The 26,690-nt window shown below is 38.0% G+C and overlaps 1 protein-coding gene across 1 annotated transcript; it reads right to left on the reverse strand.

The window, feature by feature from the left end:
• Positions 1-315: 315 nt before the first annotated feature.
• ddc (dopa decarboxylase) lies at positions 316-25,258 on the reverse strand. Its single transcript, XM_042740499.1, has 14 exons — positions 25,089-25,258; positions 23,167-23,375; positions 21,380-21,493; positions 20,196-20,315; positions 16,172-16,306; positions 13,359-13,502; positions 11,478-11,544; positions 11,273-11,367; positions 9,927-9,994; positions 8,663-8,739; positions 3,411-3,430; positions 2,703-2,801; positions 1,541-1,642; positions 316-882 (listed from the first exon to the last, which is right to left on the reverse strand). The coding sequence occupies exons 2-14, from the start codon at positions 23,365-23,367 to the stop codon at positions 682-684; spliced, it is 1,443 nt and encodes a 480-aa protein (XP_042596433.1). The 5' UTR covers positions 23,368-23,375; positions 25,089-25,258; the 3' UTR covers positions 316-681.
• Positions 25,259-26,690: the final 1,432 nt, after the last annotated feature.

The following is a 26,690-nucleotide window of genomic DNA, read 5'->3' on the forward strand; positions in this document are numbered from 1 at the left end:
TTTTTAAGGATGATAAATATCTTTATCACTATTTAAAAAAAATTCTGGTCTCATTATTTATGCATGTATATTCATACAAAACATTAACTGGTACACAAACTAAAATATGCATTATTATACATTTACAGCTATATAATGTAAAATATTTATGGGAGAAATACAGCAGACTGGTAGGCGCATAGATACTGCAGATGGTGTTTTTCGGCAGAAAAATCATATACCTGGATTGTAGAATATTATGGATACTCATAGTGTATTAACAAACTGCAATTTTGCAACACACTATAATACACAATTCACATGCAACAGTTTGGGAGAAATGCACTTTATTGTCAATGTTAATACATACACACACTACTGTTGAATCTTTTTAACTATTTGGGCACAATGGCTGTCAAAGAATGTTGGTGAGATATCTCATCACAGCAGCTGTGCTGAGTCAAGAACAAAGCTTTTAGAAAAGAAAGAGAAATTATGCTCAATATTTGATTTTGCTTCATGAAAATGCAGCACGAGTGAACAAAGCTATGAAAGTGAAATAAGTAAAAGACAATGCATACATACATTTTGACAATAAATAGTAGAAAGAATTGCAGCAGTAGAGTGAAAGTAAGACCATGTGGACAGCAGACGTAATACAGATCACCCATTTGTCTTAACATGTGATGCCCACCACAGTAGTCAGTGGCGCAGTTCCTGAAGCAGCTCTGATGCCAGGTGGCTGATGTGGCTCCAGGCCTCCCGAACATGCCGCGACTCAGTAGTACGGGCACACACGGCGAACCGCAGAACAAACTTGCCTGCCAGTTGGCACGGTACCAAATGGATCTTACGTGCGCTGTTGATCCTCTTCAACAGAATTTCATTTAATTCATTGGAGCCCTGCAGGGTTTAACACACAGCTCAGTAAGGGTATTTTGTAACTGCTCACTGATCTAAAAAATTTGCTTAACAAAGACACTTGACTCAAGCAAGTCCAATATAGTAAGCACTGCTTTGTAATTAACTGACTATTTGGACTGTGTTTAAATGAATCAGCATAATATCAGGGTTATGTATACAAATAGGTTACATATAAAACATGCATAAGGATAAGAATTGCTAATTAAAATAAACTAAAACAAACATTAATTGAAATAATAATAAAAAAAGTCATTTTTATGTCGTTTCAGTTGTAGTACCAAAATAACTCAAATTAAGTACATTTATTTAAATATTTAGTTTATACTTTAGATTTTTTTATGTTTCCCTAAATGCAATAAAATAACTGGTAAATGTATTAAAAAAAAAATAATAATAATAATAATAATAAAGAAAGAAAGAAAAAATAAATAAAGAAAGAAGAGAGTTTTGTTTTGTCTTGTTTTTTTTTTTTCCCTCCATGTTACTGTTGTAAATACTATAACAACAGTGCTGCTCTCTTTGCATGTAATTGAAAATTAAAATAAATCATACTGCAATTTTCCATAGTTAACGACCTCCCAGAGTCCATTATAACCACAGGAAGAGATGTTTTGTTTCTGTAGAGTTTTTCTCTGACCTTGAGTCTAAAGCAGACGAGGCCCAGCACAACATCAGCTGAAATCTCGAAGCGTTGATCAGCTTTCACCAAAGACTCAAACTCTTTGGCCAGTCCTACATGCTGAAACAAGATGAACAACAAATTTTAGACATTAAATTATGCAGCTAATTTGTATGAAATGATTTATGAAAAAAAAAAAAGTTTCTTGCATGTCTTTGTGGAATATGCCCATATTGTGTTGAACAGAATGCAAAAAAATAATAAATAAATAAATAAATAAATAAAATAAAAATACCTTAATAAATCATAAATAACCAACAGTTTACAGGTTTGGAACAACTTGAGTTGTAAATAATAAATAATAGGTGGTTACAACAGCTTTCGTCTATGGGTGAAAAATCTCTTTAAGAATACCAGCAGAGGGCAGCTTGTAGATTAAAATAAGCAACCAAAATACCAGAGTAGAGAATGATAATTTGCTAATCATGTAGAATAAATTGTCCTAAATAGATTAAGTTTATCAGTAATCATTTTTTTCAGTGCTGATTGCTGGAATAAAATCTGACCACACAATTTCCTCACTCTCAGTTATTCCTTATTGCTACTGTCCAGCAGTTGAGAGCTGACCATTAAACCGGAGTCATTCACAATTACTGAAGTACTGGATGAAGAAAAGAGAAGTACAAATGGGGGATATTATGTTTTTTGATAGATGTTTTAAATAAATTATTTTATCGGTAATCTTTTTTTTTTTTTTTTAATGCTGATTACTGGAATCAAATCTGAGCACATAATTTTCTACTTTTCAGACAGCTATTCCTTATGGCCACTGTCCTGCATTTGAGAGCTGACCATTAAATCTGAGTAATTCAGAATTACTGAAGAACTTAATGAAGAAAAGAGAAGTACAAATGGGTGAAAAAAAATTGTTCTCCCATGGATCTTTATGATCTTTTTCTAAACTGAAACTAAGAACATACAAAGAGTTTAAAAATAGGGCCTGTATGCTCTGTATTTCCCCACCAACACAGAATCTTCAGAAGTACATGTCCAGAACATATAATGAAGATGAAAGGGAGAAAAAAATGCTCATTTGTGTCATTCCAAATCGACTGTGAAGCCAAATAAGGTGCGATTGGCAAGGCTAACTTGATTGACAACATGGATTAAAGGCAGTTACCTTGCGGATATAGGCTTGGAGACCTTTGAGTCCATACATGCGGAACACAAACCACATCTTGAGAGAGCGGAATCTACGACCCAATGGGATCTGCCAGTGCTGAAGGGAGATGAGATGTGATATGACATGAACTGTGCTCACATAAATACACAAACCACTGCACATACACTTTTGCTTGTACAAAATGTTGTACTTCCTATACAAAAGGTTTCTAGCTCCTTTTCTCAACACCTATACAGACTTAAATACACATTAAAATACTTGTTTCTTCCCATACAAAGAACAGTTGAGCACACAGAGACAAATTAAGATCAGACACAAAAATTTAATTAAAAAAATTTATATACAGTATAGTATAACAATTAAGCCAGATTATGTACTGTTTTGGTTATATTTATGGCCTTTGATGCCAACATTTAAATATATGGAAAGTTTTTCTCCTATAACAGTTTTTGATAGTCCACTTTGATAAGTATTCATTAATTGTTAGTGACTCTGTCAAAGAAGACCTGCAGCCTATTGTTTTTTTCAGTCACTGAACCTCTGATAATCACCAAGTTACCTATGTAATAATATTATCAGAACAAGAAAAGTTATTCATTCAGATAATAACCTACTATAGGTTAACAAAAGTCATCAGCAGGCTAAACAAATATTATCTCAGACATGCACACCTGCACACACACATATTGCATGCAGTATACTTACTCTATAATCAGTGACAAGTCCTATGAATATAGAAAAAAATATGTCAATATTTAGTGATAACACTAAAAAGCAAGCTCAGATGTAAATAATACCATGAGACAAGTACACAGCACACAAATGATTCTTTACATAACAAGCAATAAAAAGAGCATCATTCTTTTTTTTCCCCCATCTGGCCAAGCCTCTTGGCAATTTAATCAGGAAGTTGCGCATGATGGAAAGGCTTTAAGGTGCGTATGCATATATGCACGTGTGTGTGTGTGTGTGTGTGTGTGTGTGTGTGTGTGCGTGTTGTGTTCTGGTTTAGAGACTCTTTTGTTTTGTTGTCTGCAAAATTACAATTGTTTGCACAGCTGCACACTGCCCACAGACACATTACCACAGGAACTGTCTTTGTTTAGCCATGTATAAATGCCCAACAAGCAACAGGCATGAGAGATCAGATTACTGATACTGCATTAGATATAAAAAAGTGGCATCAGCAAACAAATCATGATAGACTTTTTCTAGACATTTAAGAATTACTTGACATTTAAGAATTATTTGTACCCATAGAGTAAAGGGGCAGGTGACGTGAGCAACCAGGAAGAATAAAGGCACATCCGGCAAACGCACATGTTAGCTTGTGCTCTTCAGCGAGCACGTTTTTGTATGTGTGTCTGGGTATGCAAAAAGCACACAGTCATTCAGGAATAACTGTATAGAAAGTGAAAATTCGAATGCCTAAGTATAAAGCAAAATCTAATGTGGTGAGCAGACGGCATTTCAAGTCGTGTGCTCCTCCCTGGCCACGCTATCTCTCGAGTGGGGATACACACGTCTGTTTGGGAGCAGAGCATGCATGGGCAACCCTCGAGGGTGCTACCTGCCATGACTGCGAGCTTCTCCAACTCTGTGTGTTCCGCTCCTGCCTGGCTGTCTTCGATGAACGGGGCCAGGTTCGCGATCCTCCTGGAACTAGGCACAACAGTGGCTGTTATCATGGGGATCGCAAGTGGATTTAGTGGAGGGATCCGAGATGGGCTGATCCTTATCTCTTTCCTCATCCACTAGAACCGCTCATGTAGGAAGAGCTAGTGGAGGTTGTCACTCACTCTGTAGCCAAGCTCAACATCGATTCGCCAGCTGAGAAACAGGATGCTCATCCCAAAAACTGGACGAGCGCTTCCTGCCTAGGTGTCAAGATGAGGAGAAACATGGGAGAAACCGTACTCAGCTCGACTCTTCAGCCCAACAGTCACCAACTACTCGAACATTGTGGGGCTGAATGAAAAGGGCGATGCAGGTGGTGGAGCAGCTGCTCGCAAGCTATCTTTCCTTGTCCTCAGCATCGTCCCTGAAGGCCCCGAAGCTTCCCACCAGGCCAGTAAAACTGACATCCAGCCTGGTTGTTAAAGCTTATACGGTGGCAGGTCAGGCTGGTACGTGTCTGCACATTATGGTGGTGTTGCAGGCATACCAGGCCGACCTGCTAAAAGACCTGGATGATAGGTAGGAAGAGGAATCTGACGTCTGGCCACAGACCTGTAGCTTCGGGCCACCAAGGAAACAACCAGAGCCATCAGCCATTCCATGGCAGCTCTCATGGCTATGGAGCAACATCTATGGTTGAATCTGTCCAAATTACAAGACAAGGACAGATTCTTTCTGCTGGATGCCCCGCTATCGCCTTCTGGTCTCTTTGGCGGCACAGTAAACACTGTCGTCGAGAGGTTTCAGGAGGCGAAGAAGCAGGTGGTGGCATTCCAGTGCTTCCTCCCTCGCCATTCCCAGGTCTTTGGGACTGCTGAGTGGGAGCAGTCCCAGCCATTCAGCTCTTCAAATCGCCAGACCCAGAAACAGAGAGTTGTGACCTGTACCCCCTGCAGTAAGACCAGGGGGCGGGGCGGTGAGAACATGTATCTGCAGACCATTATTATGTCTAAGAGGACCTCGGCTGAGCAGTCCTGACTATGCCATGGTCAGGACCCTGAGGGCAGTCCACTCTGGGGAGGAGAGGTACACACCTCAGTATATGGTGCCCGATCCTCCTCAGTGTCCTCAGGGGGATTCACTGATACCCCTACCACCCCCAGTGCTACAGGGCTTAGTGAGCTCTGATGAACATATTTTCCAGCTGCTGCCTGGCAACGGTAAGGCACAGGAAAGCTCATCCCCTCAGATGAGAGCACTAGACCAGTCAGGTTGGTCGTTCCCTGCCAGCCATCCACTTTAGTTCGGCCTGTCACTCTCACCCCACACTTTCATAAGTGTGTGGATACTGCCCTGGCTACGTTGCGACCCCAGGGCATCCGCATACTGAATTACATCGACGATTGGTTAATATGAGCTCAGTCAGAGCAGATGGCGACTCGGCATCAAGATGTCTTCCTCGCCCATATGAAAGAGCTGGGGTTATGGCTAAACATCAAGAAAAGAGTGCTTTCTCCTCTACAGAGAACCACTTATCTGGGTATGGTGTGGGATTCAACAACGATTCAGGCACAGCTGTCTCCTTCTCGTATCGAAGCGATTCTCACAGCCATGACTGGAGTGAGATAAGGCCAGTCACTCACTGTCAAACGGTGGCAGAGACTATTGGGACTGATGGCAACTGCATCCAGCGTGATACCTTTTGGCCTACTGTACATGAGACCCTTGTATTGGTGGCTCAGAATCAAGGGATTTTCTCTGAGGGGGAACCCGCTTCACACGATCAAGGTCATGCGGAGATGCTTACGTGCCTAAGACATGTGGAAGAAACCTTGGTTCCTGTCTCAAGACCCATCGCTGGGGGCTTCTTGTCGTTGTTTAACACTAACGACGGACGCCTCCCTTACGGGTTGTGGAGCAGTCATGAGTGGCCCGAGGTCTGTGGGAAGGCCATCATCTCACATGGCACATCAACTGCCTAGAGATGTTGGCCCTGTTTCGAGCTCTAAAACACTTCCTTCCAGACCTAAGGGGACATCATGTGCTTGTCCACACAGACAACACATCGGTGATCTCCTACATCAACCAGCAGGGGGGTCTGCGCTCATGTCCTCTTTACAGGCTGATGCACCAGATCCTCCTGTGGGCTCAGGGAAAGTTCCTCTCACTAAGAGCAGTCTATATCCCTGGGTATCTCAATCATGGAGGAAACATCCTGTCGAGACAGGGACAGAGGTGGTGGACCTCCTTTGGAGGGAGATCAGTCAGGCAGAAGTGGATCTATTCGTGTCACAGGAAACAAAACACCGTCCACTTTGGTTCTCCCTCACGCATCCAGCCCTGCTTGGGCTGGATGCCATGGTACAGACATGGTCGAGGCTTTGTCTGTACGCTTTTCCCTTGATAGCTCTGCTCCCAGGAGTTCTGGAGAGAGTACGCTGTTACAGGGTCCATATGCTGCTAGTAGCCCCATTCTGGCCAGCCGGAGTATGGTTCTCGGACGTTGTGTCCTTCCTTGACGGCTCTCCACCGGAGTTATGGAAGTTGTGGGTGTGGCCCCTGAGGGGGTATAGCTCATAGCATCCAATCCTTTTTTGAGGTTTTTGAGACCATACTCCAGTCCAGAGCTCCTGGCACGAGGAAACTGTACACTTTGAAGTGGAAGCTTTTCACTTCTTGGTGTGGACAGCGACCGCAAGACCCAGTCAACTGCCCAGATAGTACAGTTCTGGAGTTTCTGCAGGTGCGTTTTTCCACAGGGTTATCTCCCTCCACTCTGAAGGTTTACGTGGCGGCCATAGCTGCTTACCACACCCTTCTGGGTGGTCAGCCATTGGGGAAGCACCCGTTAGTAACACGTTTCCTTCGTGGCACCCGGAGGCTGAGGCCAGTACAGCGAACCAAGATGCCCTCGTGGGACCTGGCAGTGTGCAATGCTCCTTTCGAACCCACTGAACATGTGTCCTTGCTATATCCTCGCTAAAGAGGATATGGGACTTTCTGGCACTCACAGTGTCATACCTGGTGTTGGCCCCTGGCATGGTTAGGGCGTTTCTTTACCAGAGACCCGGGTATGTCCATCTCTTCGCAGGGTCCCTTAGTACTACAAGCCTTCTGTCCTCCCCATTCTAGGAAGCAAGAAAGGTAAAAACTTAATTTGCTCTGTCCAGTGTGAGCACTGGATGCTTACGTCCAATGAACTTCCCAGTGGCATAAGGCAGATCAATTATTTGTTTGCATCGGTCCACCTAAGAAAGGGGTTCCAGCGCCCAAGCAAACCATGAGTCGATGGGTGGTTGAGACCATCACACTGGGCTACGAGTCCTCTGGCCTCCTGTCACAGATGGGGGTCAAAGTGCACTCAACCTGGAGTATGGCGGTTTCCAAGGCCTTTTCAGTGGGCGTGGCCCTCCAGGATATTTGTGCTATGGCAGGCTGGTCCTCTGCAGGCGCTCACTTCCGCAGAAGCTAACATGTTCATTTGTCGGATGCACCTTTATGCTTCCTGGTCGCTCATGTCACCCTGATTGTGACGTCTCACTTCTCTATTGGACTGATTTCACATGCTTCACACATGCTTCACGTCTCACAGGGGGCATTCCCAAAAGCATTTGACGCAGTGTCTCGTTCCCTTCAGGGGACCATGGTTACATATGTAACCTTGAGATGTTTTTAGTGAAAATATGAAGTCAGGTTCACATAGATGTTCTAGATTAGTAACCAAATAAGTATAATACATCAAAAACAATTAATTTAGAGTTGGTTCAGAATAAAATATAACAAACTAAATATACATCTATCTATCTATCTATCTATCTTATCCTAAAATAAAAGTCACTTTGTTTAATATTGGAATCATGTTTATACTGTTTAAAGTGTGTCTTTGGTATCCAAATATTTTTTTAGGGACAGTGTATTTGATTTATATAACTTCCAGTATGTATGTGAAATATTGTATTGTTGCCAAATTGCCACACAAATGCACAATACATGCAAAAATACTCTTAAATCAACTGTCAGTGTAGCAGGTTAGAAAGCTGTTGTTTACCAGCAGCATGCAGAGGCTTACAGAATACAGCAGAGCACTAAGGTGAATAATCTGATCGAGCCTTCAGTGTGACGTAAAGTGCATGTCAGCACAAAACGTCATATCTCATTAATGAGGATCATGGTCATCCTCTTTACCCCTCATGCTTATGCACTTCAGTCTTTTATTGAGTTTATTATTATTTATCCTTTGCAATAATAATTAACTGTTTCCAGTGCTAAACTAACAGAAATATGTGTGAGCAAAATAAAATAAGAAATAATGTATGCAGTGCAAAGTGCTGATTGGTTACCTGACTCTTGGTGATCATGCTTCAGATAAAGCGGCTCGATTTTAAATGCTCCAATGATGTCTGATCTTTTCTTCACCCTGTACAGAAACATTTATCTTCATCACAGTGTTATTGTGCATACAGCATATATCATTATTATTTGAATGTTCAGTAATAGCCAACTAATATGGTATTAAACTGTGGTAACAAAGGTAACATACAACTCAATAAATGTATGCAAATGCATTATCTGGATGTTTGAACAAAGTTAGCACAACATACCGTTCAATAAGAAACAATAAAAAAAGCGATTTTTCAGATTCATTATTTTACAGATTTTGTGTGTCTGTTTTTCAGTTTTGATTGTGATTTGTTTATTTATTTATCTATCTATCTTCTAGTGTCAAATCAAAAGTATCAGTTTGGCTCACAAACCAAATGTACCATTAGACACACAAAGAGGAAGTGTGGTAATAAAAGAGTTGAATCAAGACTATTGGTTTTTATAAGGTTCAAGGTTTAAGGTTCACTTTATTGCCATTTAGTCAAGGCAGGGTCAAGGTGGGGTTTCAAGATTTGCAGACGCCACTCAGTTTAATTATTTTCTTTCTAATGTGACAAAGTGACATATTCACATCACACAGTACATGTTTAACATGTGGCTTAAGTGTTGAAATAACTTAGGGGCCACTGTATAGACTAACGTTGAAAAGTTGTTTTTGTAATATTGTGATATATCATTACAATTCAAATGACTTTTTTCTACTTTTATACATTTAAAAATATCATGTATTCCTGTGATAGCAAAGCTAAATTTTAAGCATTATCACTCCAGTCTTCAGTGTCACATGATCCTTCGGAAATCATTCTAATCTGCTGATTTGGTGCTCAAGAAAAAACAGCTGTGCTGAAATATATTTGGCAACCATGATTCATTCTATGATGAATGAAAAATTCAAAAGAACAGCATTTATTTAAAATAGAAATATTTTGTAACATTATAAATGACTATACTTTTGATTTAGCTAAATGCATCTCTGCTGTATAAATGCTGTATATTTGCCCTATATTATCAGGGTAAATTTGGATGCACTCTTGTCTTTTATATATATATACTGTATATAACCATGAACATTTTTGTTTGCCTGGTGATGACATAAAGGGCAGCTGGGACCATTTCCTTTATTGACTGACTAAGCCAACCAATAGCATATTGAGATACAGTAGATCAGGTCAGAGAATTAATTTAATATACTTTTTACTGAGAGAGCAACTAAACACTTACCACATTGCTGAGCAGTCAAAGTTGACCAGGAGCCATTTATGAGGATTGAAATTGAAAGAGTCTGCAAACTTAAAGAGAAGCACATTTTGATGTGATTTGTTGTGAATTGATGTATCTAACTTACTCTTGAGAAAAGGGACAAAACATCACTAACTTACCTGCTATTGGATAAATTAGTAACATTTCTATTCATTATCATCAGAGAGGCTCTGGTGAGTTTTATAGATATTTAGTTTTAGATATTTATCGAAACGGAATTCAAAATGTTTGTGAATTTTTAGAATAATTTAAATCATTTTAAATAGTATCTAGCAACACAAACAACAGAGGTGCCAAAGCAGTTGATAAAGCTGTAGTCTTAATTCTTATTTTTTTTTTTTTTTAAGTGATTGCTAGATCTGTCAATATTTATAACGAAACTAGGATTTACTATGAACTATTAATAATTATTAACTAACTTATTATTAACTAATAATAAACTAGTATTTACATATTCATTCAGTTTTGCAGCCTCTTTATACCAGAAATCTGTGCTAAAATAAAGACTGAGATATTGGAATAGGAGAATAAATTTGGCTTGCTGAAAATAAAGATGTGTCATCTTTCAGCTACCTGTTAGCATGGTCTGATATCAACTACTTTTGACTCTGACACATAGTATATTATGCATCAAACTCATAATCAACTGCAGCATCTGTCCCATGAGCATTCAAAAAGAGCCACTATCTCAAAGTCTAATCTTTTTGCTCACTCTCCGCTTTCCAATATCCTTTCCATCTGCCACAATAAAGGCAGACACTGCCATGACGGTTTGATTGTTGTCATGCTGAGTCCTGTCTGTCTTTCACTTCCTGGCAACCAACACTACACGGGAAACAGCAGCCGGCTGTCATTCCGGTCAGTAATAAAAACCATTGTCTGTGCAAGGGAGCACAGTCTTCACTATTGTTTGAACTCATGCTCCTAATAAACAGTGATATTTATTTGGCAAGGGAAAAAAGAAACTTATCTAAAGGTCTTCCTATGCCTCAGGAAATTACTTTACCCTTATCATTCTGACACCCAGCTGGGCTCCACGGCAACTCAAAGGACAATCAGGGATCTCTAATATCCCGCCCATTCCACAAGTCATCGCTCATGCCAGCTCACATCGTTTGTGACATTTAAATATTCTCAATCGCACACACACGACTCTCTCCTCAACGCATCGCTTCTAAAGTAACAGGATCAATAGTTGGAGCCCGGCACAGATTGCTCTTCTCTTATCACTCGTGCCTCTCTGGGTGTTAAGAGCACCCTGTGAAGTGTGCTCAAGAACATGTTGTGTGATCTGAATGTTATCTCACCTCTATGCCATTCAGCAGGGGTCTGAACTCTGGACAGATAAATGCACTCCCGGCATATGCAGCATCAATGTGCATCCAGATCTTCTCTGCATTACCTGACATAGAAACAATGACAATGTGTCTATTAAAATATTCATCAAAACACTAATCTGCAAGCACAAATAAGATACAAAGGAAAATAACCATAAATAGAAATTAGTCTTACATATAGGGCCAAGCTCAGTGATGCAGTCGAATGCACAGGATGGAGTTGTTCCTAGTGTTGCACAAAACTAAGAGAAACATCCAAAATATCAAATAGATGGATTATTATGTGTTCATTTTAAAATTTAATGTAGTAAAAATAAGTCAACCTAGACATTTCTTTATCCTAATCTAGAATGTGCAAATGAAAAATTCATTTGAGCTGTAGGTTTTGATCACAAAAAGATTTGTTCCTGCTTGGTTTGTCATTACGCTGTGATTCTTCTGACATGGTTTTGCTGGTTGAGCCTGGGGCTAATTTGACAAATGTGATTCAGAAAACAGGCTCTCCAAACAGCATTAACCATCATGCAGACCGCGGGGGGACAGGTTCAGAGAAAGAGCAGAGACAAATGTCCAATTTGTTCTCATTTTGTGCTCCCTAACAGTCTGAGTGGCTGCTATCTTTCTACCATGATTTGCACTTGTTATATATAGCGACTGGAAGTTCTAATGGTAAGGGTTAATCATTAAGATTCGAGAGAAAATTCTGCAGCATTTCCTGGCATGATGTCAGGGTTAAAAATAATAACAATGACAATAAATAAAACTAGATATTTTCCAGTTGACTGGAGCATTGTGTCAGAAATACAAATAAAAAAATAAAAAAAAAAGGGAAAAAATTTTAATTGCTGTACTGGAAACTATATAAATCCCATGTCTAACCATCAGAATTTTAAAATTTCCAAACATAAAAAAAATTTCAAATGTATCCAGTATATTACAAACATATCTGTAGTTGGTTCAATGAATGTATTGGCTATATTATGCATTTTGCATTTAGTGAACAAAAAAATTAAACAGACCAAGCGTAAGAAGTGATTCTTGGGATAATTCTTAAGGTGGTCACATTTTAGTTTTGGGTAGTTGTTAGGTTTGGGATAAGAGTAAAGGATCTTATATATGGTCATACAGAATATGTGCTTATAAGTACTAATAAACGGCCAATATGTTAGGAATATGCATGCTGATAAGCAACTATTTAATAGCAAATAGTTAATATTTTGATGGTTCCTTTTGAACATTCTGTTGACAATATGTAACGTTTTACATATTTTCCAGTTGTGCTCATAAAATTACATACCCCTTGCAGAATATTCAAATATGTTAATAATTTTAACTAAATAAGAGGGATCATGAAAATTGCATGTTATTTTTTTATTTAGTACTCTCCTGAATAAGCTATTTCACATAACAGATGTTTATATGTTCTCCACAAGACAAAATAATAACTGAATTCCTAAAAAATGACCCAGTTCAAGTTTACATACTCATGAATCTTAATACTGTGTTGTTTCCTGGATGATCCATGACTGTTTTTCTGTGTTGTGATAGTTTTTCATGATTCCCTTGTTGGTCCTGAGCAGTTCAACTGCCTGTTGTACTTCAGAAAAATCCTCAGGCTCCTGCACATTCTTTGGTTTTCCAGCATCGTCTGCAAATTTGAACCCTTTCCAACAGTGACTGTATGATATTGAGATCCATATTTTCACACTGAGGGCAATTGAGGGTCTCATACACAGCTATTACAGAAGTTGGAAACATTTACTGATGCTCAAGAAGGCAACACAATGCGTTTTTGATTAACTTAACAGACGTTACTGATTATGAGTAACTTTGCAAATAATCGTCTACTTATTTTAATCCTAACCCTACCAGTCTACTAATATTCTACTAATACTCTAGTGAGACTTTGTAGGTGCAACATTACTTATATTCAACAGGATGTGTTAAAGGGACCATCAAAATAAAGTGAAACCCTGGTCTTTGAACCAAAGTGTTACCCTTAATACAATAGTTGTGCTGTTTAAAAGAAGCTTCTAGTTATTAGAGATATACATACAAAAAATGGTATGAGTCCTGCGGCTCTGTCCTCTTCTAGAACTTTCTGCAGTGCAGCTCCTCGCACAGAAAACTTACTGTCGGTGGGAATTTTCTTCATCCTTACTCCACCTATCAAACCTGCCCTCTCCACCGATGAGTGTGCCTGAAATATCAACAAAACACTGCCATATTATTTCTCAATTCATGATTTACAAGCCTGCTTCGAACTTACTGACTGGAGTGTTTTTAAGGCTGAAGCTACTGATCTGGACGAGCTTACTGACACCGTGATGTCCTACATCAGTTTCTGTGAGGACATGTGTGTTCCCACCAGGACATATTTAACATTTAACAATGACAAATGTTGGTTCGGTGCAAAACTCAAACAGCTTCACCAGGCCAAAGAGGACGCCTACAGGAGTGGGGACAAAGCCTTGTACAAACAGGCCACTGAATAGGGAGATAAGAGTGACAAAGTTAAACTACACTGAAAAGCTAAAAGAAAAAAAAACAGCTCTCAAGTAACGACTCTACATCAGTGTGGAATGGCCTAAAAGGCCTTCACCAGCTACAAAGACCCCATCCCCCAGCACTGAGGCCAATCAACAACTGGCTGAAGACCTGAATGAGTTTTACTGAAGGTTTGAAAAGCAAAAGACTGGACTGACATCCCACACCCGCTCCAACCGTCTCACAACACAGCCATCAACACCCTCCCCTCCCTCCCCCCCTACTGTTTCTTAGCCTGCACTTAAGATCTGTGAAGATGATGTACGCAAAGTCTTCAGAAAGCAGAAGATAAGGTAAGTCAAAGGCCCAGACGGTGTCTCTCCAGCCTGCCTCAAATCCTGTGCTGTCCAACTATCATCCATCTTCACATTGATCTTCATCAGATCCCTGGAGCTGTGTGTAGTCCCCTCTTGCTTCAAATGTTCCACCATCATCCCTGTACCCAAGAAACCAAAAAATCACAGGACTCAATGACTACAGACCTGTTGCTTTAACATTTGTGGTCATGAAGTCATTTGAGAGACTGGTGTTGGCCTACTTTACTGACATTACTGGACCCTTGCTGGACCCCCTGCAGTTTGCTTACCGAGCAAACAGGTCTGTGGATGATGCAGTCAATATGGAATTGCACTACATCCTCCAACATCTGGACAAACCAAGGACTTATGCAAGGATCTTGTTTGTGGACATAAGGTCTGCTTTCAAAACCATCATCCCGGACACCTTTCAGAATAAACTCACACAGCTCTCTGTATCCACCTCCGTCTGTCAGTGGATCACCAGCTTCCTGACAGACAGGCAGCAACTAGTGAGGCTGGGAAAACTCACATCCAACACATGCACCATCAGCACTGGAGCTCCTCAGGGCTGTGTTCTCTCCCCACTGCTCTTCTCCCTCTTCACAAATGACTGCACATCTAAAGACACCTCTGTCAAACTCTGTAAGTTTGCAGATGACGCTACAGTCATCAGCCTCATCCAGGACGGAGATGAGTCTGCTTACAGACAAGAGGTTGAGCAGCTGGCTGTCTGGTGCAGTCACAACAACCTGGAGTTGAACACTCTCAAAACTGTGGAGATGATAGTGGACTTCAGGAGAAACCTCCCTTCTCACCATCATGGACAGCACTGTGGCTGCAGTGGAGTATTCAGGTTCCTGGGCACAACCATCTCTCAGGAGCTGAAGTATGACATTCACATTGACTCCATTGTGAAACAGGCCTAGCAGAGGTTGTACTTCCTTCGTCAGCTGAAAAAGTTCAATCTGCCACAGGCACAAATGACACAGTTTTACTCAGCTGTTACTGAGTCGGTTTTGTCCTCTTCTATAACTGTCGGGGTTGGGTCAGCCAGCAAATCAGATATAAGAAGACTGCAACTGACTGTTAGGACAGCAGAAAGGATCATTGGTGTGCACCTGCCCAGTCTTCAGGACTTGTACAACTCCAGAGTGAAGAAACGGCTTGTGACATCATCAAAGACCCATCTCACCCCGGACACACCCTGTTTGCACTTCTCCCCTCGGGCAGACACTACAGATCTCTGTGCACTAGAACATCTAGACTTAAAAAAGGTGTTATTTTGTTTGTTTTGTTTTTTCTCCCATGCCATCTCCAGCTTAAACAGCTAACACATGAATCATTACCAGTGTTCTGTAATTCATTTCTGTAATTCATTCTCCATCTTTAAGTATTTCCTCTTTCTCAAGTATTATGTAAATACATATGCATATCTCTATATTTATTCAGCTGTATATAGAATAAATAATGCACAAATCTGTACATAAATCTACGGTTCCAGATTCATACACATTTTTATTATTTATTGTTAAGTCTTACTATTTAAATGTTTTTCTGTTCTCATGTCAGATGTGTATGTATGTATGTATGTACAAGGAGTACCATAAAAACACACACACACACACACACACACACACACACACACACACACACACACACACAACAAATTCCTTGTGTGTTTGTGCACACCTGGTGAATATAGCTAATTCTGATTCTGATTGTTTTAAAAAACATAACCAAATATTAATGTTTTCCCGTTAGACACACATATGCTGCAAGTACATTCATAAACAAGTGGCTCTTCACCGTTATCCTGCTGCATGACCCTTTCACTTTGTTTGAAATTTCCATTCAATAAGAATTCTTGCTAATCATCCCTGCTAACAGATACTCATCCCTACTTACAGATCGACGTGATGCCATTGTCACAGTGTCTGTTGAATGGTGCATATTATCTTGCAGGTCATTAGTCTAGACTAAATATACCTCTGCAGCAGTCTTTCATCCAGTATTGTTGTTTTACCTGATCAGATGAGTAGGCAACAAGTTTGGATATAATATCTGTCTCAGATCGGTCAGGATGGTCAGTCTGGATCAGTTTGACGATTTTGGAACGAGCAGCAAGAAGAGCTATGAGAGTGGCTTCACTGGCAGTGCCCTGTACAAACAAACAACACAATATATTTATTCATACTTGATACTGGAAATTCAAAAGCAGTTGAGCAGGTTTCACAATTGGTAGATGTTCAGTATTACTTGAGACATAATTTCCCTCGTTTTAAATATTGCAATTGTAAATGCAGCAGTGATGAATTTTCATCAGCTCTCCAGCTCTGTATTGTGTGTCCACAATGAGTGAATGAGAAGACTTCCACTCGAAAACCCCTCAATACAGATCACCTCCGCTCATTGTGAGGCACAGTTTGTCTTTGATTTCCCTTCGTAAGCCTAACACGTCCTGATTACTAATGATTCAGTTTACTTTATGGGATAATCTGGAAAACAGTAGTCACAATTGTGTTTTTAATTCCAAAGTCTTTGATTAAATGCCATTTACATTAAAAGCTATCAGATTTTTTTTTTTTTCTGCCCATATAAATATCAGCATCTGCACCAAATTGCATATTTTTGCTCAGTTTGGTCCTCTGAATAAGATTGAAATATTCTTCCCCTCTTTTTTCCTCCTTGAGCGTGAACTCTACATTTCCCTATATAAGCCATAAAAGCCTGATGTACCAAATATTACACTCAACAAAAAAATGAAAACTTAGTTGTACTTTCATAAATATCTTCTACTTCCACCTGTTCTCCTCCCCTCTCTACTATGCCCACCTTTGCTGAGAGGCATTGCTTTCAAAACCCACAAACTCCCTCATTAGTGCGTGCTATCTGTGAAAATAATGCCTGTTGTCATAGTGAGCTCTCTGAAAAGCCCAGAGAAAAAACATTCAGTAGGAGGACACACACACTCCAAAGCGGCCTTAATGACAGAGCATTAAACTGACTGTCATGGGCTTTCCATACGCTGTGTTCCTGTGTCTCTCTAAATGGTCACAGCTGCTCAACTGCTACATCCATAGTGACGAAATGATCACAGACCGCTCTCAACGCACGCCCGCCTGAATGGCTCCTCTCATGTGTATTCGATGTCTTAAAAGACAATTTCTACAGGACATAACAATTTGCAGGGCCTAGAGAAGAAATCAATGACAAACAAATTGCTGTGTGGGACATGTGTTTGATATTTCTTATTGTTCATAAGAAATTGCCCGTAAACATGGATTAAGGTTGCCCAGGTGGCATTAAAGTGGTTTAAAATGTCCACGTTTTTGACACAGGGCACAAGATTCAGATGGGAATACAGATTACTATTCGAAATCCAAATTTTCTACATTTTACTCAAGTTGTGTAATTGTTGTGTGTTAATAATATGAATCAACCTTTGCAGAACAACAGAAGACTAAATATAAATATAAATAAATATATATATATATATATAAAATATATACTGTATATATATATATATATATATATATATATATATATATATATATATATATATATATATATATATATATATATATATAATATTATTATATTATAATATCTTATCTTCTCTATAGACCCCCTGCAGTACATGGACCCCCTTAATGGACCCTTTGTTTTTTTTACCTTTATTTAACCAGGCAAATTAATTAAGAACAGGTTCTTATTTTCAATAACAGCCAGGCAGGATAATTAATATCTCCTGAGAAACATACAAACATACATTGCAATATATAAAGCACATAAAAAAAGAATAAGACCTCAATTAAAACATTTACAGGTCAAGGTCAGAGCACTTACTAGTAATTTAAATGTACATACTGGAATATTTGTCTCTAATTTCAATAACTTTTGTAGCACATTTCAATCATTTGGGGCAACAAATTCAAAACCAGAACGACTGTAAGTAGTTTTCCTTCCAGGGATAGCCAAGGATATATAATTAGATTATCTAGTTGTATAAGTATTAGAATGAGGTTTCAGCAACTTTTGAAGGTATTCAGGTAATAAGCCCGGTAGAACTTTGTAAATAAAAATATGCAATGATGTCCAATTCAAAAGGGAGTATAATTCGCAATGATGTATTCTGTAAGGTGCATTAGTAATCAATATAATTGCCGCATGATATAACACATCTAATTGCTCCAGAACACCTTTACGTGTATTTCTATATATCACATCACCATAATCAAACAAGGGCAAAATACTAGTTTCAACAAGATATTTCTTGGCTGACATGGTAAACACAGATCTATTTCGAAACAAGAAGCCAAGTCTAGATTTAACTTTCTTATGTGGCTAATTAAGTGGGTAGTAAAAGTCAAAGAGTTATCAAGACAGATTCCAAGATATTTATATGAGGATACTACCTTAATTATTGCCCCTTTCGAAGTTATGATGTCTTTATTATTATGTTTTTTTTTGTTTTTTTTTTCCCAAACCACATTACTTTTTTTTGTGCTATTTAAAACTATATTCAGGTCATTAAAAGCCTCTTGAATATTATTAAAACTATCCTTACCTGGTTTAAAACTTCATCATATGACGATCCCACTGCATAAAGAATCGCATCATCCGCATTTAGGTGAATATAGGATTTCTGACTATTGATAACCTAAGAAATATTATTAATGTAGATTGAAAACAGGGTTGATGCTAACACAAAGCCCTGAGGGACCCCTTTATTAATAGTTTATGGTTCTGATAATTGTTGGTCAATCTTTACATATTGGGATCTTTTAAATAAATAGTTAGAAAACCAAGACAGGTTTAAGTTAGACACACCAATACTACGTAATCTGAATAAAAATATAGAATGATCAGCTGTATCGAAAGATTTAGCAAGGCCGATAAAAATAGCTGCACAAAATTGTTGTTTCTAATGCATTATAGATATCATGCATAACTTTTACAACTGCTGTAGTACAACTAAATGAAGAACGAAATCCAGACTGAACTTTAGATGAGATGTTATTTTTATTACGAAACCCTATCAATTGCTTATTAATTAGTTTTTCCATCACCTTTGCAACACAAGGCAAAACTGAGAATTTTGATTTTTTTTTTTTTTTGAGAAATAACAGTTTTGCGGTGCTATAAACAAACATAAATAAAAGAGATACAATGGCTACTTTCCAAATTTTAGGTATTTCAGCTTTAGTTACAGATAAATTTAAAATATATGTTAAGGGTTCAGCTATGATGCATCTACTTTAAAAAAGAAAGGATCTAACACATCTAAACCAGCAGGCTTTTTTTAAGTTTACGTAATCATGCCAGACCTGCAACTTATTAACTGGTTTTAGAGAAAAACTAAAAGGTAAAATAGTTTGAATGTTTCTAATATGTCTTGTTTTATCGATATACTGTATAGGAACATGATTCTCAAATAAATTACTTGCTCTAATAAATTGTTTATTTAAAAGATCTGCTACTTTTGCTTTGTCTGTAACAACAATATCTTTGCTCTTAAGTGAAACAGGTCCCTGTGGTAACAGATGTTTGTTTTCTAGTTCTTTTAACCTTATCCCAGTAAATTCTTGAATTTGAGGAACAATTGGAGAATTGCCTTTTATAATACTCAGATTTTGCTTTTCTAATAGCTTGAGTACACCTATTTCGATGTTGTCTAAAAGCAATTCAACCAGTCTCAGATTTTGAATATTGTGGTTTACGCCCAAATATATATATATTTGATGTAGCAAAGTAATTAGATTCTGATTTATCCATGGGCTAGAGCGATTTTTGTGTCAAATAGTTTTTATGGGGGCACGTTTATTAGTAATTATACTAATGGACTAAGAAAAATAGGACCATACTTCTTCTACAGTTGGGATTAAACTAACTTTATTTAAATTCGCAGCAGCTAGATCATGTAAGAAAGCATCTAAAATTAAAATTTAGATGGACCCTTGGTTGAAAACACTGTATAAGTGATACCATGTAAATCTCTATTTAAACTTGCACTACTAGCAGATAAAATCTTTTCTTTATTATATTACCTGGATGACCCCTCCCCCACTGCCCTCTGTACCAGCCAAGAAATCCTCTGGTAGCTTCAGCATCTTCCCCAGCCAGTCCAGCATCACTGTCTCCAGCTCTGTACAGGCAGGACTCGCTGCCTACAAAAATAAATAAATGGAAAAAAATATATATTAATTGATAAATAAAATCTTGAATTAGTCTGCAAGATGAGAGTTTAAGATGTCATGGATGGATGGATGGATGGATGAAGAATGAACATACCGACTGGTGGCTGGATGGATGGATGGATGGATGGGAAAGCAGATGGATGCAGAATTAACAGACCAACAGGTGGCTAAATGGATGGATGGATGGATGGATGGATGGATGGATGGATGGATGGATGGATGGATGGAAAGAAAGAAAAGCAGATGGATGCCGAATTAACAGGCCGACAGGTGGCTAAATGGATGGATGGATGGATGGATGGAAGGAAAAGCAGATGGATGCAGAATTAACAGACCGACTGGTGGCTAAATGGATGGATGGATGGATGGATGGATGGAAAAGCAGATGGATGCAGAATTAACAGACCGACAGGTGGCTAAATGGATGGATGGATGGATGGATGGATGGATGGAAAAGCAGATGGATGCAGAATTAACAGACTGACAGGTGGCTAAATGGATGGGAGGATGGATGGATGGATGGATGAATGGATGAATGGATGGATGGATGGATGGCAGATGAATGTTGGATTGATGGATAGATGGATGGAAACAGGTGAATGTTGGATGGATGGAAAATCAGATGGATGGATGGATGGAAAAGCAGATGAATGTTGGATGGATGGGTGGATGGATGGATGGATGGATGGATGGATGGATGGAGGATGGATGGATGAATGGATGGATGTAAAAGCAGATGGATGCTGGATGGATGGATGGAAAAGCAGATGGATGGATAGATGGATGGACGGACAGACAGACAGATGATGGATGGACAGATAGATGGCTAAATGGATAAATGCAAAAAAATGGACAGACAGACAGGCAGGTTGCTAAATAAATGGATCGATGGATGGACAACCAGACTAGCAGGTGGCTAAATAGATGGATGGATAGATGAATAGATGGTTCAAAGTAGGGACAGACAGATGGCTAATTAGATGGATAGACAGGTAGGTGGATGTTCAGAGAGAGAGAGAGAGAGAGAGACATACCCAAGAGAATCCAATGCAGCCAATGGCCCCACACAGCATATCAGCCAGCATTGCGGGAAAAGAGTGGGCAGTAGGAAAGTATGCATAGAAGTACGGGCTGTGCCAGTGTGTCACCTGAAACATGTAGAAACATTCAATTAAAATTTGTCTTCAGTGTTCATGAAAAAAACACCAAAAGACCATGTTTAAAACCATTTGCTACAGTTATATAAAATTTTCAAGCAAAAGAGTCACCTAAGACTGAGGACTGTGATCGGTCAGATTTAGCTTGGTTGTTCTATTGTTGTTCACCTTTGCTCTTTTGAACAGAGATTATGACTTCGGTTATAGTGACATCAGGGTTTTTCGCTCACAATGTTAAAGGTTAGATGAAATTACGAAGGCTAGATTAAATTATTCCATGTGTTTAGCGGAGGAGAGAGCTTGAGGCACTGTGTGTCTGTGTCTCTCTTGCAGGATTTTCCTATTGTGAGTCATTCATTAGCCCAAGCACACACTTTTAAACAACCATTAAAACAAGACTTCTGAAAAGGAAAATTTATCTAATTGGACACAGTGGAAGGATAACACCTTCAACTGAAATAAAGTGTTTGTTTTTTTCCTCTGAGCTACAGTATGCAATGAAGGGGTGGGGGAGGCTTTTCTCTGACCCCAGGTCAGAGTTTAATGATTCATTTCCTATCAGCTTCCAGCACCTCAAAAGGTGGACTTTGAGCATGTCTAATGAGAGAAAACCTTGAGGATGTCTTGATGTGGTCACCTATTAGTAAAATGAAGTATCTTTATCTGCACAAGATAAATCATAAACATTTATGAATATTTGCATTGCTGTTACATCATCCTTCACATAGTGTATAACCACATCATCATATCTGTTAACTGCTTGGTAGACTATTAGTTTAAATTATGGACATTATGTTATTAAGTGCAATATACACAACATCAGATAAAAGCTGACAAAAGCTTGCTTTATTGTTTGTTGTTGTTGTTGTTGTTGTTGTTGTTTTTTTTGCTTCTAAATTGCTATAATAAATTTAAACCATCAAAGACAAAGATTAAAAGAGCTCTACTGTCTATAACCAGAAAGTTTTGAGTTAAAGTCACCAAATGTTTTGTTGCTGTTTATTTTGGGGACCCTTTTCTCACTATTAACTATCAATTAAAACTTTTGCCTCAATAAACTGTTCATTTACTGCTTATAATAGTTAGATAGTTGTTAAGTTTAGGTATGGGGTATGATTAATGGATCTAAAATATAGTCAATAAAAACAAAACAATAAAATATGCTATAAAAATACAAACAAACAATCAACAAGCTAGTAATATGCATACTAATAAGCAACTAGTTAATAGTGAGAATTGTTCCTAAACTAAAGTGTTAGTGAACACAAAGCCATACTACAATACTGTATATTCAGCTACTATACACTGTATAATAAATGCAGATTTTAACTAAAAAAAAAATATTCGTGATAAAAGTTTTTAAAAGTGTTACATTTATTTTATTTATTATTTTAGTAGGTTATTCATACATATATGAATATGAATATATATATATATATATATATATATCACACACACACACACACACACACACACACACACACACACACACACAAATATATATATATATATATATATATATATATATATGAGGAATAAACAAATACCACCAGACAAAAAAGTCATTAAAAATCTTTTCACACAAGATCTGAGATCTGAAAACCATAGTATGTAATGACAGTAAAGTAAAGGAACTGTATCATAGTTGGTCAGCACTGACTCACCCCTGGCATGATCACCCTCTCTATGTCTTTGACCACATCCTCATAGCTCTCTGCCTCCAGCGGGGCTTCCTCAGGAATCAGTGACCTGAGATATCCAGGTTCCACATCGGGGTAAACCTGCCTCTTCTCAATGTTCTCTAAATAATCAGCCACATAGTCCACCATCTCCTTCCCGCGTCTCCGGAACTCTGCAGCGTCCATGTTTTTGACTGAAACAGGAGTAGAATATCTCAGTGTGGAGAATAAAAGACAGACTGATGTGCTTTTTAATAAGGAGAGGTGTAATTAAATTAGTGTTATTGAGGGTGTTTTCAGGGTCAACCTGACTCTCAGTATCTAAACAGGAAAACCACAGCCAGAGGCCACATGTTCAAGACATGAAATGTAATTATAGAAAATACACAACCATACATTAGTGTCAGTGATTATTTCCCTTTTTTATTGTAAGAACTCTCATAGCATAATAAATAGATAATACAACAGCATATCAATTTTATTTTAGTACTATATAAATACAAGTTGAATTAATATTTTGAATTAGCTTTTTTTTTTATTTAAATATTTTCAGTTTCATCTTTACAGTTTCATATTTTTCTTTTCTTTTCTTTTCTTTTCTTTTCTTTTCTTTTCTTTTCTTTTCTTTTCTTTTCACTAATTCGTTTAACAAAAGCATTTTTAATAGTTTTTAGTTTTAGTTAACCATAATAACGCTGCAGCTTATTTTGAAACAGATTTAAATTGATTCAATTTGTGTGAATTTGAAAATGAATACAAAAACTGTATGTCATCACCTCACCTCAGTAGCAATATTCTGCTGATAAGAACATCACAGGTTGCCAAATACATACTATAAAAATTAACAAATGATAATTTATCTTTGATGTGAACTTTGCCATCAAAAGTGTTAATAATACAATGGTACAGCTAATTCACACTAATTCTACTGATTTAATTCATTACACTGATTGTCCTCACAGGACACATGCACTAGGTAAATCTGACCTTAAGGTAGAATTTGTTGGAGCAAATGTAATAGAAAGAGACTGTACCAATCAAATCATTGTTCTAAACAAGCTTTGTCAGCAGGGTGGGTGACGGTGGCTACTACTAATTATTTGTATGCCTGTTATCTCTTCACACTAATCCACATAATACAAATGGATTGAGATGTGTCAGTGTGTCAGTGTGGCTGTGTGTGTGTGTGTGCATTTGATGACTCATCCAGAAGGTGACTGGTCTTTTTGATCATGTACCAGTAAGTACTATTAAAGTTGTTAATCTTTACACATGCACACAAACAAGATAACAAAGGTTAAGTATCTGAGGACAAAGCATGAACATATCAACAACCTGCAGAAATGTAATGTAGTTTTGTACTTTGTTAGCACTTTTAATATAGAAATAGGATAGGAATATTAGGAATGCTTCTCAGTAAATACAAACCAGCAAATGCAAAGAAGCATTTAATGAATCAATTATTGTCCTAATGTTCCAAATGAGAATTGTGAGGAAAAAAATGCATATAACATCTTAAATGACTATTATCAGTCTGATTTTGATTTGAAAAGCCTCAGAAAGCATATGGGTTGCCAAGATCAGATATCTTTATGGCATGTCACGTTGTACTGAAGCAGGTGCTGTAAAAAAAGAGTAAAAGCTAAAGTCTGCTGACATTTGACTTGTTACGGTGACTCCGTTTTTTTTTTTTTTTTTTTTTTTTACTCAATATACTAGAATATTAAATGAAATGTAGAAAAAGAAAGTAAAGACAATCCACTTTAGCAGTTATATATGCCATCAACCTGATAAAATCCCATAATAGTCCTCTATTTGGACCTTGTACCTGGACTGTGTTCTAAAAGCTCAACGAGTATTACTCATAATATCTCTCTCTTTCCTCTAATTGCTTTCATTGTACTTACAGTGTCAGGCAAACAGAAGAGTTCTCCCTCTCGTAGGTCCTTACAGGCTTTCTGTTTGTTTCAAACACATATATAAAAACACGTATACACACACAGAGTAAAGCAGAGTGATGTGGAACAGCAGGGAAGCCTGGGGGTTTATCAGCCCTGCCACTGTTCAGACGGCCAATCAGAACGAGCCTTTCATTCAGAGCAAAGCACACAGGCAGGGCGTAAGGAGTTAATGAGAACCTGTTCACTTTCCACAAACATTAATACAACTACAGAACAACACACACACACACACACACACACACACACACACACACACACACACACACACACACACACACACACACACACACACACACAATTGTCTCACCCTGAATAATAATTTTATAACTATAATGGCATATAGCACCCTGAAAAATAGTTTCAACTTGAAATGCATGAACTCAGATTATCCTTAGTCACCTCCTATCTAATGCCTTAGCCATCAATATTTTTATTAAACTGTTATTTTGCAGTTATTAAGGACATCTGAAGTGCCTTTGTACAGTTTACAGCCATTTCACATTTAAATGACTCAACGATATACCAATAATATATTGTATTATGGAATAAATGTGTTTTCTTGTAAACTTAGTCATTAGATCTGCATTAGATCACAGGTTTCGCTCTCACATCTTGAGTGAATTAGCTCTGGAACCAAAGTCTACAGAACAGGCTATTTGGGTGAAAACCTATCCACAAAAGCCATATACTGAATACATCCAGTAGGACTAGCCTCAACAAAACCATTTTATAAAAATAAAACCTTTAGTGATGAAACATGGATACTATAATTGGATGTCTGCCAAATTATTTAAAGGTTTCTGCCTTTTTTATACCCATCAAATCTCAAACTGAGAACATTATTTGAAATAACAAAAGTAATTCTCTAATAGTGATGCAGAAACATAGGCCTATTCATATGAGTCATGAATCGGTTAAAGCCACTCCCTTAAAAAATGTGTCTGGTTTAGTTCCAAAGTGGTAATAAAAATGTAATGTAAATGTAGGCCAATTTCTGTATTCCAATTCAGAGGAAAACACATTATTCTTAAAATCAGTTTTCTGCTTATGCTGTTTATTGACACAACTTGCATTAATAACTTATTGTGGACTGACAGACTGTAATTACTGAGCATCTGTATAACTCAGTCAGTGACAGTCTCAGTCAATCACAGTGCCTGTTACTTTAAAAAAACAAACAAAAAAAAAAGAGCTTGTTATCTTAAATGAGCTATCTTTAAAAAGCTGAACCAATTTCAATTCACCACTTCGACTCAAAAAAAGCATATTTTTGGTTAGCTGACACAACAGTTTACAGTGTACTCTTGTCACAGTTGACAACCTGATAATTAATAAAAAAATGGATAAATTCTGCACAGGATGCACGGGACTAGTTTAGTTACTAGATACCAAACGGAGGAAAAATAAACCTTTTTTACCAACAGGTGGGGATGATTGAATTGATTTACTATTTATGAGTTTGTCTGCCCCCTAGTGGACATGAACATGGCTTACATCGAAATCTAACAGGTGATTCTACAAAATAATACAGCATGTACAGCAAAATAA

Source organism: Cyprinus carpio, chromosome B16 (assembly GCF_018340385.1).
Source record: "Cyprinus carpio isolate SPL01 chromosome B16, ASM1834038v1, whole genome shotgun sequence".
In the NCBI taxonomy this organism is placed as follows: Eukaryota; Metazoa; Chordata; class Actinopteri; order Cypriniformes; family Cyprinidae; genus Cyprinus; species Cyprinus carpio.

What these genes read in the sequence shown, in the direction of transcription:
- ddc (XM_042740499.1), bottom strand. Translation starts at nt 23,367, where the DNA reads ATGGACGCTGCAGAGTTCCGGAGACGCGGGAAGGAGATGGTGGACTAT. An exon ending in GCTGCATTGGATTCTCTTGG is followed by an intron (nt 20,316 to 21,379) that starts GTATGTCTCTCT and finishes TTATTTTTGTAG; the next exon opens with GCAGCGAGTCCTGCCTGTAC. An exon ending in TTGCCTACTCATCTGATCAG is followed by an intron (nt 13,503 to 16,171) that starts GTAAAACAACAA and finishes TTGATATTTCAG; the next exon opens with GCACACTCATCGGTGGAGAG.